The sequence below is a fragment of the Urocampus carinirostris genome, chromosome 2 (genome assembly GCF_059441175.1).
Source record: "Urocampus carinirostris isolate Australia breed hairy pipefish chromosome 2, RoL_Ucar_1.0, whole genome shotgun sequence".
Classification (NCBI taxonomy): Eukaryota; Metazoa; Chordata; class Actinopteri; order Syngnathiformes; family Syngnathidae; genus Urocampus; species Urocampus carinirostris.
In genome coordinates, this window is record NC_142350.1 from 55,658,402 (window position 1) to 55,675,552 (window position 17,151).

Below are 17,151 nucleotides of genomic sequence, written 5' to 3' on the forward strand. Positions count from 1 at the left end.
CCTATTGGTGTGTGAGTGTGTGTGTGAATGGGTAAGTGCGAAGCACATTGCAAAGCGTTTAGGAGGTCTTCATTGACTTGAAAAGCGCTATATAAATGCAGACCATTTACCATTTAAGAAAATATTGGTTTGAAGATAAAAGATAACATGGATATGGAGTGTCTCAACTGTTAGATTGCACAAGCCAGTTCCACAGGTTTGTTTGCACATTTTCTTCTATCTATTTTATGATGTGGCTATTTTTAATCAGTTCTAGGGGGTCAGCTTCATCGTAATTAGTAACAGTGATTTGTAACTAAATAGTTACTTTCAGAGTAACACGCTACTCTTGGCCGTCAGTAAACTGGGGGTAACACAATTACTTTTGAAACTGATAACTAGAAACAAATGACTTTTTTCCAGAGGTGCAAAAGACTTTAAATGTAAACTGGTGATGTTCTCCAGGTGATGTTCTCCACAGGCGCTCTGCAACATTCCCTCACTGGAGGTTAGCAGCCAGCAGGTGGCAGTGTAAGTCGTGAGGGGAAATTTGTTGATAGGGAGACAGGTGCTTTTTAGTCAAGGTGACATACCATGGTTGGACAGACTTTTCCAGTTAGGTTAAAGAAAATTGGTATAGGGCCCCTGCTAGAAGAACATTTCATTTCAAATTTGGTTACTAATAAATTTATTTCATCAAATTTGTTTTTGTTCATGATGAAAAACTTGGGGTGGGCAAATTTTTGGGTTGTGGCACGCACTGGGTTAAAAATATTGGTAGAGGGGCCCGTCCAGGAGTTAATTTCATTTTATAATTGCTTATAAATTAAAGTCAAATATAGCAAAAAATCCCTGTTTTTAAGCACTGCATTTACAATTCAGCATGGCGAAAAAAGATGAATATATTGATAAAAGGAAATGATTGCATGGGTAAAAAAGAAGAGCAAGTGAAAAACAGAGTAGCTATTTGAATTTTAGTTGAGCGCAGTAGCCATTAATACTAGTTTGTCCTTGTTTAAGAGACCTGTAGCGCCTACTAGGGGGCAACAGGTCTAAGAGTTGGTGGCCGGGTTGGAAAAGTCCTTTATAATGTTGATGGCTCTGCTGCAAAATCGGACCCCAGCAATGTCCTCTAGACTGGGTGGAGAGCAGCCATTAATCTTCTGGGCTGTGTTGATTTCTCTCCGCATATTTTTCCCATTTTTTGTTGTGTTGGAAAGCAACGATATTGTGATCTGTTTTGTTTATAGTTTTGAGTTAGAGTGAACATTTTAATGGATTATTCCATCAACTCAAAATGTAACTTTCATACTATTAATTGCAATATTTTTGGTTTCTTACGCCTTCCAGCAGGCCTTGGTGTTGTCAACTCGAAATTTGATTGACCAACCAAATGATTAACGAACAGCTCTATGCATGGCTGACTCCCTAGTGAAGTACAATGAACATTTTCTATGGAAAGGACAGGAGTTGGACCGGAACAACATTTCTTTTCTATTACTATTACTTTTTTAATTTATCATTTTATATGATATTATAATTTGTAATTTTATATATTTCGTTTGGCGGGCCGGATTACAAAGCCTGACGGTGCCGCATGTGGCCCGTGGACGTAGTTTGCCCACCCCTATAAGACTTAGTGCTGGTATTTGTTGATAAAAATGTCTAAATTTGTTTAAAGTTTAAATCGAAATTCCACTCACATCACAATGAATCGTATAATAGTTAATTACTTTCCCAAAATGTGCAATCCAATTTCCTACTTTCTCCTACTGAAATAGAAGTAGTCACCGCAGACTGCAATTTGAAAAAAACATGTCGAGCAAGACCGTTTTGTGTAAAAAAGTATTATTAAGTATTTAATTCACTTCAATATTTGTTATTTATAGATATATATACCGTGGACCTGATTTTAGACATTCTCTTAAAGCTCAAAAGTGTAATATTTGACCACTAGATGGCACTGTGTTGTCTAGTGTGAGTGAGGGCCAGTGCCGGATAAACATGGCGGTGAATGCATTGTGCATTACACTGTGTAAAAGAAATACAAATGAGGTCATGGCGTCAAATCCAGCTACCAGCCTTCCTGTGCGGAGTTTGCATATACTCCCCATGCTTGCGTGGATTTACTTCAGGCATTCTGGGTTCCTCCCACATTCCACAAACATGCATTTCAGGTTAATTGGGCGGTCCAAATTGTCCCTAGGTGTGAATGAGCAAGTGAGTTGTCTGTCCCTGTGTGCCCTGCGACTGGCTGCCAACCAGTTCAGGCTGTCCCCTGCCCATGCCCTAAGATGGCTGGGATGGGCTCCAGCCCCCCCCCCCCTGCGACCCTACTCAGGATAAGCGGTGCAGATAATGGATAATGGATGATAGTTCATATATTTATGCATGGTATTCACATCAATGTTTATTTTTTTTTTAACTGACTGAAAGTTTATTGTACCACTAGGCGGCACTAAATTTTACACACTGTCCCTTTAACTACTCAAAGGTTCACCTAACAAAATAAAACAACACTGTGTACAGACAGTTGCCATAGTCATATAAAAACATTTTTTTATACGGTTAAGGGGTCCGTGAACCGTGATTTCGATTTTATATTCATACTTATACTTGCTTTGATCGCTTCTGAAAATTCTTATTGTGATGGGTCACGGTGATTTTCTAGGAAATTTGATTTTAAACTGGCATGAGAAATCATTCAGTGTATTTAAACACATTGTGAATTTTTCCAATTAGCCCGTCATTTTATATAAGGTGGATGTTATAGTCAATTTAGTGGTTGTCTGAGTCTGTTTTAGCCCTATATCTAATCATTACATTATGGTAATAACATGATAGTAATATAGTAATAACATAGTTATAACATGATAATCTGCTATTTTAGAAATGAATACGAAATCGGTGTCCCTTTGCTCTAATCCATAACCAAAAGTAGCTCTCAGACTTTTCTGAACAAATTAAGACCCAAATAAATTGCTTCCATGATGACTAAATGTAAATCTATAAAAGCAACTGTAGGTGATTGTGTTCTTTTCTGTCATGCACTATAAAATTATGAGGCAACACATTGTAAAGCGGTAATTAAGAGAGGTTAGTTGTGAAACTTAATGACATTCACAAAGCCCAAAGTTAATTTGTTATGCGAATGACTTGACACACACTCATTTTTAATAACTTATTTTCCAGCATTGCAGCATCAGGGTGAATGCGATTAATTTCTGGCGAAAGTCATTTGCTGCCACGCAGAAGTTAGTCAAACGGTGTTCGTAACGAAGAAAGAATGGAGGAACAATCCTGCCATTGGAGAAATAAATATATAAGTAAAGAAATACAGTATTCCCTTGCTGTATCGCAATTTACTCATCAAGGTTTCGCTGCTTTGCCGATTTTCATCGTGGTTTTGTTCTGCGTTCTGATTGGCTAAAGAGTAGCCCTGTCCCAATTATGCTGGTTTTTACCTTTTTGTGAATAATGTTGCAGCCTACGTTATGAACGCGCGCATCTTTCTATTTTTATATTCACTAAAAGCCATCATCGTGTCAACAAAATGATCAGGATTGACAAAAGAAGCTACAAATATATGCAATAGAAATGAATGGACGTATGAATAATTCACCTAATACTGAATGACATACAATGTATTCATATATTTATGTAGTATATCAGTTATTTTGGTGTTTATTTTGTCATTTATATTTTCATGTATTTTGTTGTGTTATTTGTGGGTTTATTTATTTTGTCATTGTCACGGTTGCTATGGCGCCCAATTGGCCGCACCCGTGTGGCGCCAGCTGCGGCTCCGTGACAGATTGGCTTTCCGTCTATTCGAGCTCAGTGCTCACACTCTTCCTTTGTCAGTCTGTCAACGAACCTCTGCCCCGCAAGACGAGGGTTTTGACTCGGTCCTGTTTACTGTTGGTATTTCCTGTCTGGTATGGTTCCCGTTTATTTTGTCCTTTTTAATATCGGTTTCCAGTTTCGTTCCTGTCTAGTTTGTCCTGTTTATTTTTGATATCCTGTTTTGATATCAATCCTGTCTGTCCCGTCCTGTCTGGTATCGACCCCATCAGTCCGATATCGATCTCGTCGGCCTCTGGCTTCCTATCATTCCACGCCAGACTGCTGCCTAACGTGGATGACCCCCCATTTCCCCGTAAAATAAAAGGCTTGTGTGAGAAAACTCACGCATTTGGGTCCTGATCCAGTTCCGGTTCTTGACAGTCATTTGTTTGTTTTTTTGTGTATTTTGTCATTTATTATGTTGTGTATTTTGTCGTTCACTTTTTCATTGATTTTGTTCAACCCACGGCTTGCGTGGCAGAGGTTTGTCGACGGACTGACAAAGCTTAAATAGACGGAAAGCCGATCTGTCAATGAGCCGCAGCTGGCGCCACACGGGTGGGGCCAATTGGGTGCCATGGCAACCGTGACACTGTTCATATCTGAATAATTGAAATAAAAATAAATCATTAACGCAGATAGTAGTTAGGTTGTTCGAGTAGGCTTTATTCTGACATTTCTTTTTGCTTATTGTGAGGGTGAGCAACAGGTGGTTCTGGAGTTGCATGCGGCTCTTTGCCGCTCCCTGGTGCTTTTCAAAAATGTTTGATAATGGAAAATTACATTGTTTCTGTAAGAAGAGAAACATGACCCCAACATTCTTAATGTTTTCCAATGAATATACAGTATATATACAGTGAAGAACATTTCATGTGGATGTTTTAGTCAATTTAGTGGTTGTCTGAGTATGTTTTTGCCCTATATCTAATCATAAAATTATGGTAATAGCATGATAGTAACATAATTAATACAATAATAATAACATAGTAATAACATAATTAATAACATAGTAATAACATGATCAGCTGTTATTTTAGAAATGTATGCGAAATTGGTGTCCCTTCTAGTAGGCTTTTTTTCTGACTTTTCTTTTTGCTCATTGCGGGGGTCAGCAACAGGTGGTTCTGGAGTTGCATGCAGCTCTTTGGCGCTCCCTAGCGGCTCCCTGGCACTTTTCAAAAATGTTTGATACTGGGAAATTACATTGTTTGTGTGGGAAGAGAAACATGAACCCAACATTCTTAATGTTTTCCAATGAATAGCAAATTTGAAATGAAATGTCCTCTTGGCTAGGGCCCTATACCAATTTTCTTTAACCTAACTCCAACTGGTTACATGTTTTCCAATGAACAGGCTAATATTAAACTTTTAACCTTTTGCAATTCCAAACATATTTATTTTTCGCATACCTGTCAACCTGTACGTTTTTGCCGTACAAAGTATGTTTATTATGCATTTTAAGACGTGTACGACGTACGAGAAAATCTGTATGGAAAAACGCAAATTTGTCAATTATGGGTACCAGCCAGTATACACCGACTATGACGAAACGGCAAATCAATCAAGTCAAACGAGTTCGCCGCGGTAGCCTCTATCTCGGTATCGTTTTTTTTTCGTCACAAACGAAGCGAGCGATTTGATGCTACTGTGTGCATGCCGCCTCGGATTTCATGTGGTAGTTATGTAGTGAAAGGAAGTCCGTCTCTTTTGAGAGAACCGGCTTTTTCCGCTCAACTCATTAAAAAGAGCCGGCTCACTTTCTTTGATGGATTATATTACGAATCATTATTGTTGTACAAAGAAGTTAAGAAAAAAAGGCAGTATAAAAGGAGAAAATGAAAAAAGACTGGTTTGTGGTTATCCCTTTAATCAGTATATTACCAACAATAATTTAATACAAAAATTGAATTAATAATTTGGATAAGAAAATGTATTATTCTACTTAATTATATTTGCATGTATTTTTCCTTCTACAGTGAACGTCCAAGCTACTTCATTTTTTAACCTTTTTATAACAAACCTCGTTCATGTCGAGCAACTCAGTATCTCACAACAGTATGTTAATAACAATACATATGATATAACGAAACACATGTACAATATAACATGTTAAACTACATAAATAAACACGTTTGAAAAAAAAACATGGTGTAAGATCATTTTGTATTTTGTAAGGGAAAATACAACATTTTGTAAGGGCATGAAGCTGTGGAGGTTGACTGGTATGTTTTTGTGAGGTCTAATATGGCTCTTTCAACATTTTGGCTTGGCAAAGCCTGTTTTTTTGGGCACTATATATAATTTCCCCCACCAGTCACATTTAAATCGTGTGGGTGCGGTTAAGAGTTTGCCTACCTTCCTTGACCATGCCCACACTCAGACACTTCTGGAAGCGGCAATACTGGCAACGATTGCGTCTTCTCTTGTCCACAGGACAGTTCTTACTGGCCAGGCACACATACTTGGCGTTTTTCTGCACAGTACGCTACAGAAGAAAAGAAAAACAAACACACATTCCAATAATCAGCCTCCAAACACAATCAACCAGCAAATATTTCATACGTTAAATTCAATTCCAGTTCTTCCCCCCCCCCTTGAATGAAAGCAGAAGCTCGCAGGTCAGTTTTTAATTACGCGCTGAAAGGCGACGCTGACATCAGTATAATTAGATAAAATTAATTTCCCAACAAGCGGCGCCTGCAGGGGGGACAATTTTATTAGCGTGGGGTTCCACAATGGTGGCTACACACGTGGTGCATGGAGAAGGCTCCCGAGAGAGGGAAGGAGTGCGTGATCAGATTCTTTGTGATGCTCGCGGGTCAGTTCGCGGCACCCGGGGGGCTTCGCGGGTCGCGTCGCTCTCAATGGGCCCCGAGGGAGCTGTTTTCTCCTCGGCTGCTTGGCGCGATTATTACTGACCTTATTAAAATGAAATCACAAACGGGCCGCGTGGGGACTGTTTGCGATCCACGCGTGGACAGCAGTAACAGAGACGGGAGTGATTCGTTTTTTTCTTTTTAGTTGAGGACGCTGGCATTTATAAACACCTTTATGCGACGCACATGTATTAATGTCACGGTCGGCGGGCCTCATCTGGCCCCCGAGAAGGTTTTCTTAAGCCTTGAGATGATCGTGATTCATCGTTGTATCATACACCAGGAATTGTTGTGTACTGTATATGTTTTTTACCGTAATTTACATGTACTTGCACTTTATCCAGGTTTAGTGACGAGTATAGAAAAGTGCTATTACTGTTTTTTTAAAAGTGGTTAAAGCCCATATTTTCTGAAATATACAATACAGGTTACTAAAATAGACTAGCCCCGCAACCCTAGTGAGGGTAAGCAGTGCAGAAAATGGATGCATGGAAGAGTTGACGTTGACATCAACATGGTAAAAACATGGTATGCAACACGATTAGACACTCCATGGTAAACATGCTATCAAGACTTAAAAGAGAAAAATGATATAAAAGGCTGTCGGAATAAAAAGCCAAAAGTATTTACAACATAGTGCATCGAGACTGGTCCGAGTTATAATAAAAGTGCAATGAAAGAGTATGCCACAGTTGCCATGGCACCCAATTGGCCCCGCCCGTGTGTCACAGTTGCCATGGCACCCAATTGGCCCCGCCCGTGTGGCGCCACGTGCGGCTCTTTGACAGAATGGCTCCCTGTCAGTATCTGAACTCTGTCCTGTCAGTCTCCTTTTGTTGGTCCGTCTTCGAATTCCGCTTTTACACGCAAGCCCTTTTTCGCCTGTCCTGTATTTTTGCTCTTGTTTTTCTCCCGCTACGATCTGTTTGATCTCGACTACGTCTGCTCTCCCGTCCCGAATTACGACCTGTTTTGATCTTGACCACGTCTGTTGTCCCGCCCCGAATAACGATCCGTTTTTTATCTCAACCACGTCTGCTCTCCTCATTTTCGACTTTTATCAGTTCCCGACAGAAAAGAAACGTTACGCGAGTGGGTCTTGTCTCCGTTCTGGTCCTGACAAGTAGTGCAATAACATTAGCAACAACCAAAATTCCAAAATAAGTCACAGGATATATATTTTCACAGTTAAGGGTGGTGGCCCTAAAAAAGAAACTGTCTCTGTCTCAGTCCGCCCCTCAGCTTGTCGCTTAATTTTTATTTGGTCCTTCCATCCGTTTAATTTTGACACCCCATCGTAAACGAATTCTTCTGCATATCGTAAATAATATAGCATGGATGTTACAAGCCACCATTCAGTTCCAGGGTTTACTGTAGTTGTGTTTTTGTTTGATGACATTTAGGTCGATATCTGTGTTTTTAATGTTTGGAATTTGGACAACAATAATACAAAGTGAACAGAAAGGTAGCGATAGCAATATTGTGACAGAGTAATCCTTCACTTTTTGCGGGTGTTGGGTTATTTTTTACCAAAAAAACACCTTCGCAGACCAAATATGCATTTAACAAATACAATTACAGTGTACCTATAAATGTCTTTTTATTATATTTCTTTTCTTTTTTTTTTTTTTTTTTTTTACAAATAAATAATCTCTTAGTCTTTTTAAACAAACCAATCACAAAACACAATGCACGATTGAAATCTATAAAAAACTGAAAGGTATTATGCGTTATATCGAGCCATCACTGGACTGGAATGTTAAAACTGCCACAATATCTGTCACGATATTAAAAGCACACTCTGGTGTAAAATGGTTGCTATCCATTTATACGTGTCAAGGTAACTAGTGCATTTAAATTTTATTCAGGCATGTTTTGGCTACCTATGTTTAGGAATTGGCATATAAAGAGAAGGTTGTTGAGTTTTCATCCCAAACTGACTAGTTTTAAAATGTGTGCATGCATTAGTGAATAACTGCTTTAATATGACATTTTAATAGTTATTTTTGTCATGATTACCGATGTAATTCACCTGTGCCTGCTCCTTTGGCACCAACTGCCTCAGACTCTGATTGGCTCCCTTTCCCTATTTATACCCTCTCCTATTTGTCCCCTTTTGTCAGTCCGTCTGCGAACCTCAGTTAACACTAGGCAGGCCTTTTTCGACCCTGAGTCCCACCTGTTTTTTGCGCCTGTCTGTCCCCCGGCTTCGACCCGTTTTTAATCCTGACCACGTCTACTCTCCCATCCCGGCTTTTGACCCTGTTTTGTCCCCGACCCAGTCTACTCTCCTTTCCTGGCTTACGACTCGCTTACGACCCCGACCACGTTTTTGCTTTCCTGTCCCGGCTACTGACCCGTTTTTTCTGTTCCCAACACCACCATCGCTCACCACGGAAGATCCACTTCCGCTTTCAGAGCGACCTGCTTCCCAAGTCCAGCCATCACCGGACCGTGGGCGCAACCCTTTCTCTTTCTTCCAATAAAACTTGTGAGAAACGCAATGCAAGTGGGTCCTGTCTCCGTTCTGGTCTTGACAATTTTATGTCTTTTATTTACATTTACAAGCATGCTAAGAGTAACATTTGAGCTTGACCGTAAACTAAAAACTCAGTTTGTTAGCAAATGATCTAATAATGTTTATTTGTCCGTTTTGTGCCCCCCCCACCCCCCCCCCCCCCAAAAGAAATCTATGGTTATTTTTTCCATTTTATTTCATTTTTCTAAGGGTTAATTTCCCAATATTGTGGTTTAGTTGAATTGTAGTTGTAATACTTATTGTATGTTGAAAAAATACTGTACGAGCAGGGTTGGGTAGGGTTACTTTAACTGGATTACTTTCAATTACTTTTGGATTACTCCAATACCAAATATGCTAATAAACTAAATATGAATAAAATTACTAAATTTTGTGCAGGCTTGGGGAGTAACGGAATACATGGAACGGCAAAAATGATGTTGGCAAGCTGTTTGGATTTACTTCCATTTTGTTCCTGTCGCATTTTATGTTAGTTTTGCCGGAGATCAAAGAGATCAAAGCCAGGAGAGAAAGCTTACCACGTGTTGTGAGTCATCATTTTATTCATATTTAGTTTCTTTTGTCTTTTATTAGCATATTTGGTATTGGAGTAATCCAAAAGTAATTGAAAGTAATCCAGTTAAAGTAACCCTACTCAACCCTGTGTACGATAAACTATCGTTATATCTCCAGTGGATACTACTGTTCATGTGTATATTATAAATTCAAGAATCTTGACGATTACTATGTTTTCATCAAGCTAATACGACTATAAAGCAAACACATTAGAGCGAATGCAAAAGGGCACTCTTCTTCAACATATTAAAACAAATACGTCCAATTAGAAAACCCCTCAAGTCAATATTGCCCACACCTCCAGGGTGATTGACAGCACACCAATTATTCCATATGCTGGCGGACAGACACCTAATGGGGTCCTAATGCGGGCCGTTGCCATGGCGTCGCGTCATCCCCATGTTAACATCTAACATTTCATTCTATGGTCAGAAACATTCGTTTTTCTTGCAGTCACCTCAGGGCTCATTGCTTCTATTCTTCTTCTCATGTCTCAGTAGGTGTCTGCTTGTGTTTGTTGTGGTGACATTGCGAACTAAAGCAGGGCGGAGGTGTCCTTGGTGACCTCCATTACCATGAATGAGCAGGTGGGCGCAGTAAGTAAACACAATTACCGTAAATTACGGACTATAAGCTGCGACTTTTGTCACAAGCTTTTAGCCTGCGGCTTATGCAATGACGCGGCTAATCCATGCATTTTGTTCTAATGGCGGCCAGGGGCGCCTGAGCAGTATGGATAAGGATGAGACACGTGGAATATATATTTAAACCCAGTCCTGTCAATCCCCTGTTGTCAGTCCATCTGCGAACCTCTGTTTATACAAGGCAAGCCTTATTCGACCCTGACTCCCACCTGTCCCATTTGCTCCCGTTTGTCTCCGGCTACGACCCGTTTTGATCCTGACCACGTCTGCTCTCCCGTCCCGGCTTACGACCCATTTTTGATCCCGACTACGTCTCCTCTCCCGTCCTTGCTTAAGACTCGTTTCTGACCCCGACCACGCCTTGCTCTCCCATTTCCGGCTACCGACCAGTTATCCCGTCCCTGACACCGCCATCGCTCGCTACGGAAGATCCACTTTCGTTTTCGGATCACAATCCGAGTACGAGAGCGACTTGCTTCCCGCGTCCAGCGAACACCGGATGGTGGGTGCAGCCCTTCCTCTTTTTTTCAATTAAACTTGTGGTAAACGTTACATAAATGGGTCCTGTTTTTTGTTCTGGTCCTGACATGTCCAGAAGGTTTAATGTAACTTTGTGCTTTGTGCATAATAAAACTAGCATGAACAGACCCTCACCATAGAAAAAGTGTATTTTCTCTTCCCTCATGATTTACGGAAGTTGGCATTAGTTTGTATAGCATTATCTTATGTAGTGTCATTACCTCCTATGGTTTGTGCCCAGGAGGACAGGTACATGCTACACCTAAACTATGGAATGTGTATTAGTGCAAGGATTACGATTACGGACATTTATTATGGGCAATGCAAAAAATGAAGGTAGCGTTTCCCAGTGCTAAATTGTAATGGGAAAAAATTCCTCCAAGTGAATATGTACGCCACAGATTATTGTCATTGGGCAAGACACTGAACCCCTAATGTCCCCGATAAGCAGGTAGTTGCCTTGCATGGCTGACACTGCTATCGGTGTGTGAATGTGTGTGAATGGGTAAGTGTGAAGCACATTGTAAAACACTTTGGGAGGTCTTCAGTGACTTGAAAAGCACTATATAAATGCAGACCATTTACCATTTACCATTTTGAAAGTATATGAACACTATAGGGCAGCATGGCGGCGCAGTGGTTAGCACGTGTGTGGAATAGTTCTGAGGTCATGAAATCAACCTTTCCTGTGTGGAGTTTGCATGTTCTCCCTGTGCTTGCGTGGGTTTTCTCCGGGCACTCCGGTTTCCTCCCACATTCCAAAAACATGTGAATGAGCGAGTGAATGGTTGTCTGTCTCTGTGTGCCCTGCGATTGGCTGTTAATCAGTTCCGGGTGTCCCCTGCCCACTGCCTGTAGATAGGTGGTATGGGCTCCAGCACCCCCGCGACCCTACTGACGATAAGCGGTGCAAAAAATGGATAGATGGATGGATGAACACTATAGGATCTAGGGCCTTTTGTATTTAAGGAAATTTAGAAATGCATCCCACGCTTTTGATTCAAAAGCAAATTCCCTGAAGGAGCTATTCAATTGTTTTTATACCTCTAGTGTGGTATAAACTTCCTTTTTTAAAAAAAAAGAGCGAAGACAACCAAGGTAAATGTTGACTTGGATTAGTTAAATGGACTATATTACTGAACAAGGGGAACACACGCTGCGGGTGCTGTTGGAGCAGCACAGAGGTATGCAGAGGGTTATTTTCGACATGTAACATGTGCTAATAGCTGTGGTTTAGATGAAAAGCCTTTAGGGACTTTCCTCCCCGCCTACTATCCGCTGCTTCTTAATCAGGGGCAATCAGGACTCTGAGCTCTGTCCGTCAAGTGCGAGTTGGTGAGAGGCAGTTTTGTAGCGAGCAGATTGAATGTGTGTGCTTTTCTGAACTGATTTGATTGTTTCCAGTATGGGAAAAAATATGGATTTTAAGGGATTTTTTTTGCCCTTCGCTAGTGTTGACGCTTACATGACTTTAATCAATTATAGTCGTGTGGAAAAACAGTGCTTCGAATCCAGTGTTTCTCAACTGGTGGGTCAGGACCCAGAAGTGGCTGCACAGATCAAAGACTATTGCAAACTCTTATTACAGACTATTATGACACATTCTATTTATTTTATTATGATTTTATTTTCAACACAAGGATTCTGCTGGAAATGTGAATTTCCCTATGGGGATGAATAAAGTATCTATCTATCTATCTATCTATCTATCTATCTATCTATCTATCTATCTATCTATCTATCTATCTATCTATCTATCTATCTATCTATCTATCTATCTATCTATCTATCTATCTATCTATCTATCTATCTATCTATCTATCTATCTATCTATCTATCTATCTATCTATCTATCTATCTATCTATCTTTACAGGGGGCACTTGTGTACAATGTAGGCTTATATGCAAGTACAGATGCTCCCCTACTTACGAACATTTGACCTACTTAAAACGGTAGATACGAACATTTTTTTCGGGATCTCGAAAAATAAGTTATTATTTGTATTGTGTCGACCTTTTTCCGAGTACAGGACAGTACTGTAGTGCTTCTTTCCGCCGCTACTGGCGTGTGGTGGTGCTGTGAGAGGTCACCTAGCAACCACCCCGAACTTCGTGTGCTAGGAACTTTGATGTTTCTATTATTTATTATCTTGTGCATCCATTCAATATTAAGTGTAAAGAAAAGGCGAGCCGTTTATTTTCAAAATGAAAGTGGAATAAGAAAGCTTGATGCGGTTGAGAAAATGGTCAGAACACTTTTTTTCTTTTTACCTCGGAGGAGGACCTCTTGAAGCCCATCTTCCAAAAGTAAGTTAAACTTATCTTTATCTTTATAGAGCATATTATTTAATGAAATGTTTATTTTTTAGTATCATACAGCATGGGTGTCGAACACGTGGCTCTAGAGCCGCATGCGGCTCTTGGCCACCAAGAATGCGGCTCTTTGCCTCATCATATTATCTATATATTGTGGCTCTTTGCCTTGTTTCTTGTTTATTTTTTATTTTTATTTTTGTGTGTATTGAGGGTGGACACTTTCCTTGAAATCAACACAAGAACAATACTTTTATTGTAAGGAGAGGAGCGTGTTATAGAAAATAATGTTTTTAATTGCGTGTGTTTGTGTGTGTCTCTCTGTCATGGCAGGTCAGTGCGTGGTGTGGCTCTTTGACTCAGTTAAAAATTTCGGCTCTTTGTGTCAAACCTGTTCACCACCCCTGCAATACAGGTTACTTATACAAGCCTTAAACATACTTATATAAACCATAAACATAGAAAATATAGCACCGAAGCAACTTATGAATGAATTCAACTTACGAACGATCTGTTTTTTCTCGCTCCCGACACCACCATCGCTCGCCACGGAAATAACAGCGATCACTGGATCGTGTGTACAATCCTTTCCCCTTGCTCCCAATAAAACTAAAAGAAACGTACGCAAGTGGGTCCTGTCTCCGTTCTGGTCCTGACAGCATCAATAGCGTATTCACAAATCCTGAACAACAAGTCAAACCAAATGACTGGACCGCATTTTTCTGCCAACGTAATGAAATGCTAACTCAAATGAATTCACCATGTTTCAAACAACACTGATGAACTAACAGTAATTTTACATGGTTATAACTCCATCCATCCATCCATCCATTATCTGCACCGCTTATCATCAGTAGGGTCGCGGGGTGGTTATTACTCTCCCGCTATAATTGATTTGTAATCCGTTTTAAAGGGACAATAAAAGCAACATAATAATGGAGTGCGTCTGATGATATGGAATGGAAAAACGTGCATCAAATGCGTCTTTTAGCAAACGTGATTGAATTTGAAATTGTTCCCAAAGTGCGATGAATGGATTCAGTAGGCAGACTGACAACGGACCGACAACCCCCCGGCCCCACCACAACCAGACATTCATTAATTAGTCAAAAACAACAACGAGTCGTGAAACTAATTGAAAAGAATGATAATCACTTACACTGACCAGAGGCGGTATTCAATTAGATCTACAGTTGTTCTTGCTTTGTCTCTTAATTTTGCTCTCTTGCAGCCGGCACGCTAGAAAATGTAATTAATTTGAATCATTATATTATAGGAATGTATGGAATTATATTTTTGGAATATTTTTTTTGATAAGCAACTTACAAAAAGAAAATTGTTAATAACAAAGACTAAATCAAAAGCTTTATCAAAGGGACAGTGTGTTTATTTAGCACATCCTAGTGGTAAAAATAATAAATACAAATAAATGATAAGCTCATTCTGTTTTTTTGGAAGCAAGCAAAGGAGATAGTTTGTTATTTTGACTGCTTTACCTCACTATTGTTTTTTATTTTGTCACTATCAGCCAATGGTGTTCTTTGATTCCACACCCGTTAGGGCAGGTCTGCTTCTTGTAACTTTCATAAATAGAAAGGACTAATGAGAGTGCTTTTAGGACAGATTTGGAATTAGGTACTGTGAGGGTTTTTTTTTGTAAGGGATCCTTGCTCCTTATATTTAGTGTCCCTTGAACTATTAATATATCAACTATCATATAAACCGTCATGGTTGCCATAGTGCCCAATTGGCCCCGCCCGTGTGACACCAGCTGCGGCTTGTTGACAGATTGGCTTTTCTTCTGTGTAAGTTCAGTGCTCTCATTATTCCTTTGTCAGTCCGAACCTCTGCACCGCAAGACGTGGGTTTTGACTCGGTCCTGTTTCCTGTGGGTGTTTCCTGTCCGGTATGGTTCCCGTTTATATTGTCCTTTTTAATATCGGTTTCCAGTTTCGTTCCCGTCTAGTTCGTCCTGTTTAATTTCGATATCCTGTTTTGATATCAATCCTGTGTGTCCTGTTGTTTAATATCGGTTTGCAATTTCGTTCCTGTCTAGTTTGTCGTGTTTAATTTCAATATCTTGTTTTGATATCAATCCTGTCTGTCCCGTCCTGTCCGGTATCGACCCCATCCGTCTGATATCTGCTCGGGCAATTGGTATCGATATCGTCTGCCTCTGGCTTCCTATCATTCCACGCCAGACTGCTGCCCAACATTCATGACACCACATTTCGCGTAAAATAAAAGGCTTGTGTGAGAAACGTCACGCATTTTGGTCCTGATCCTGTTCCGGTTCTTGACAATAAACTCCTAGGTCGAGAAACTTCCATTTGTTTTACATTACATGAGGTTATCGTCGGATAATTTTTGCTGATACAGGTACACAAAAACTTCAAGCAGGCTGGGCAAAATCGTGGTCACTTTGAATATCTGCAGTTTATATTCTCCTCATGCTTTGTGGCCTCATTTTGAGTTACACTACACAATACAGCGACATCTACTGGTCAACCAATACACACTGTCCCTTTAAATGTTGAACTGTAAGAAAGGCTTGTTATTTTTATGATCCTTTTTTTCTGTAGTTTGCAGACAATGCAATTAGACGATATTGTTCTTTTTCTCCAAACACTACCTAGTAAAAGTAAGTTTGACTAAAAACTTTATTTCGATTTTGTGCGAGTGTGTTTTCTTGGTCACATGCTACGTGGGATACGTGTTGAATTCGATTTCTCTAGTGACTGATAATATTATAAGCGCTGGATCTGATTTTGGGCTCACCGGTTCAACACTAACATCGGAACAATGTCGTATAGAGAAGACTGTCGTTTCTGAAATACGTCGACTGTATTTTATTTGGAGTGTCTGCATTACGGCGGAGGAGGTGGGAGATTTTTTTCTTGGTTGTCTTAGAGAGAGCATGTGTTCTCACATAAATCTCCAACACACTCACACAAGCCATGCACACACTTTGGCTACTTGGTTGCTGGGAGCGACAACCCCTGTGGGTGTTCTGTGCTTTCATAATCACTCCTGAGACAATTTAGAGTGGGGCTCAAGGTTGAGGCGACTCCCGTCAAATACAAGAAAATTACTTCAAATGAACATCAGGTTAGGGCTTGTTTGTCCAAATATTGTTATATTCTCAGGTTGAATGTACATCTGCTACTGTGATACTTTACTTAAGGTAGGTTGTGTTGAATGGTCCACAATGAGTCAAATTTAGACACAATGCAAGTATTTGTTACATTATCTCAGGATAACACATAAGAGACATATACAGATCAGGGTTTCCTCCAATGCTATATAAGCTTGGCGGCCACTAGATGTCACGGTTGCCATGGCGCCCAATTGGCAGTCATGAGCCGGAACAGGATCAGGACCCAAATGCATGTCGTTTCTCACACGAGCTTTCATTTTATGGGAAATGGGGAGTCATGCACATTAGGCAGCGGTCTGGCGTGGAAATGACTTTGCAGATCTTTGCATATTGTGAGGGATACTTAATCCTATTACCCCCGATAAACAAGGACTTACAGCGTTATATTCGCTAATGTTGGATGATTTAGTTAGAGCCATCAGATTGGAGTTGAGATTAAGCTGAGAATATTAAACTAGGGACCATTCATGAATTATTTTTTTGCTTAGCAACCTAACATTAGCTCATTTTTGGACACAGACTGTGTCCTTTAAGAAATTTAGTTTCTTAAAGGAGCTAGATTTTGTCATTATTGCAGTTTTCATCTTTTTTGAGTTTGTTTTGGCATTTGGACTCTACCTGAAGCAGGTCTTTTCTTACTTTCACCATTTTCAAGCCACGCTAACAAATACAAAAGTGAAAAAAAACAGCGGGGACACATCACTCTCCTGCACTCCCCCAACA

The 17,151-nt window shown here is 40.1% G+C and overlaps 1 protein-coding gene across 2 annotated transcripts in view; it reads right to left on the bottom strand.

Annotated features, from left to right (window-relative positions):
• The window catches only part of nr4a3 (nuclear receptor subfamily 4, group A, member 3), a 52,579-nt gene that overhangs the window by 24,754 nt on the left and 10,674 nt on the right, over positions 1–17,151 (bottom strand). For both annotated transcript variants that reach the window (XM_088327219.1, XM_088327220.1), the window contains exon 4: positions 6,181–6,310. In XM_088327219.1, the coding sequence (XP_088183345.1) occupies positions 6,181–6,310 (130 nt within the window). The remainder of the gene's footprint in view (positions 1–6,180; positions 6,311–17,151) is intronic.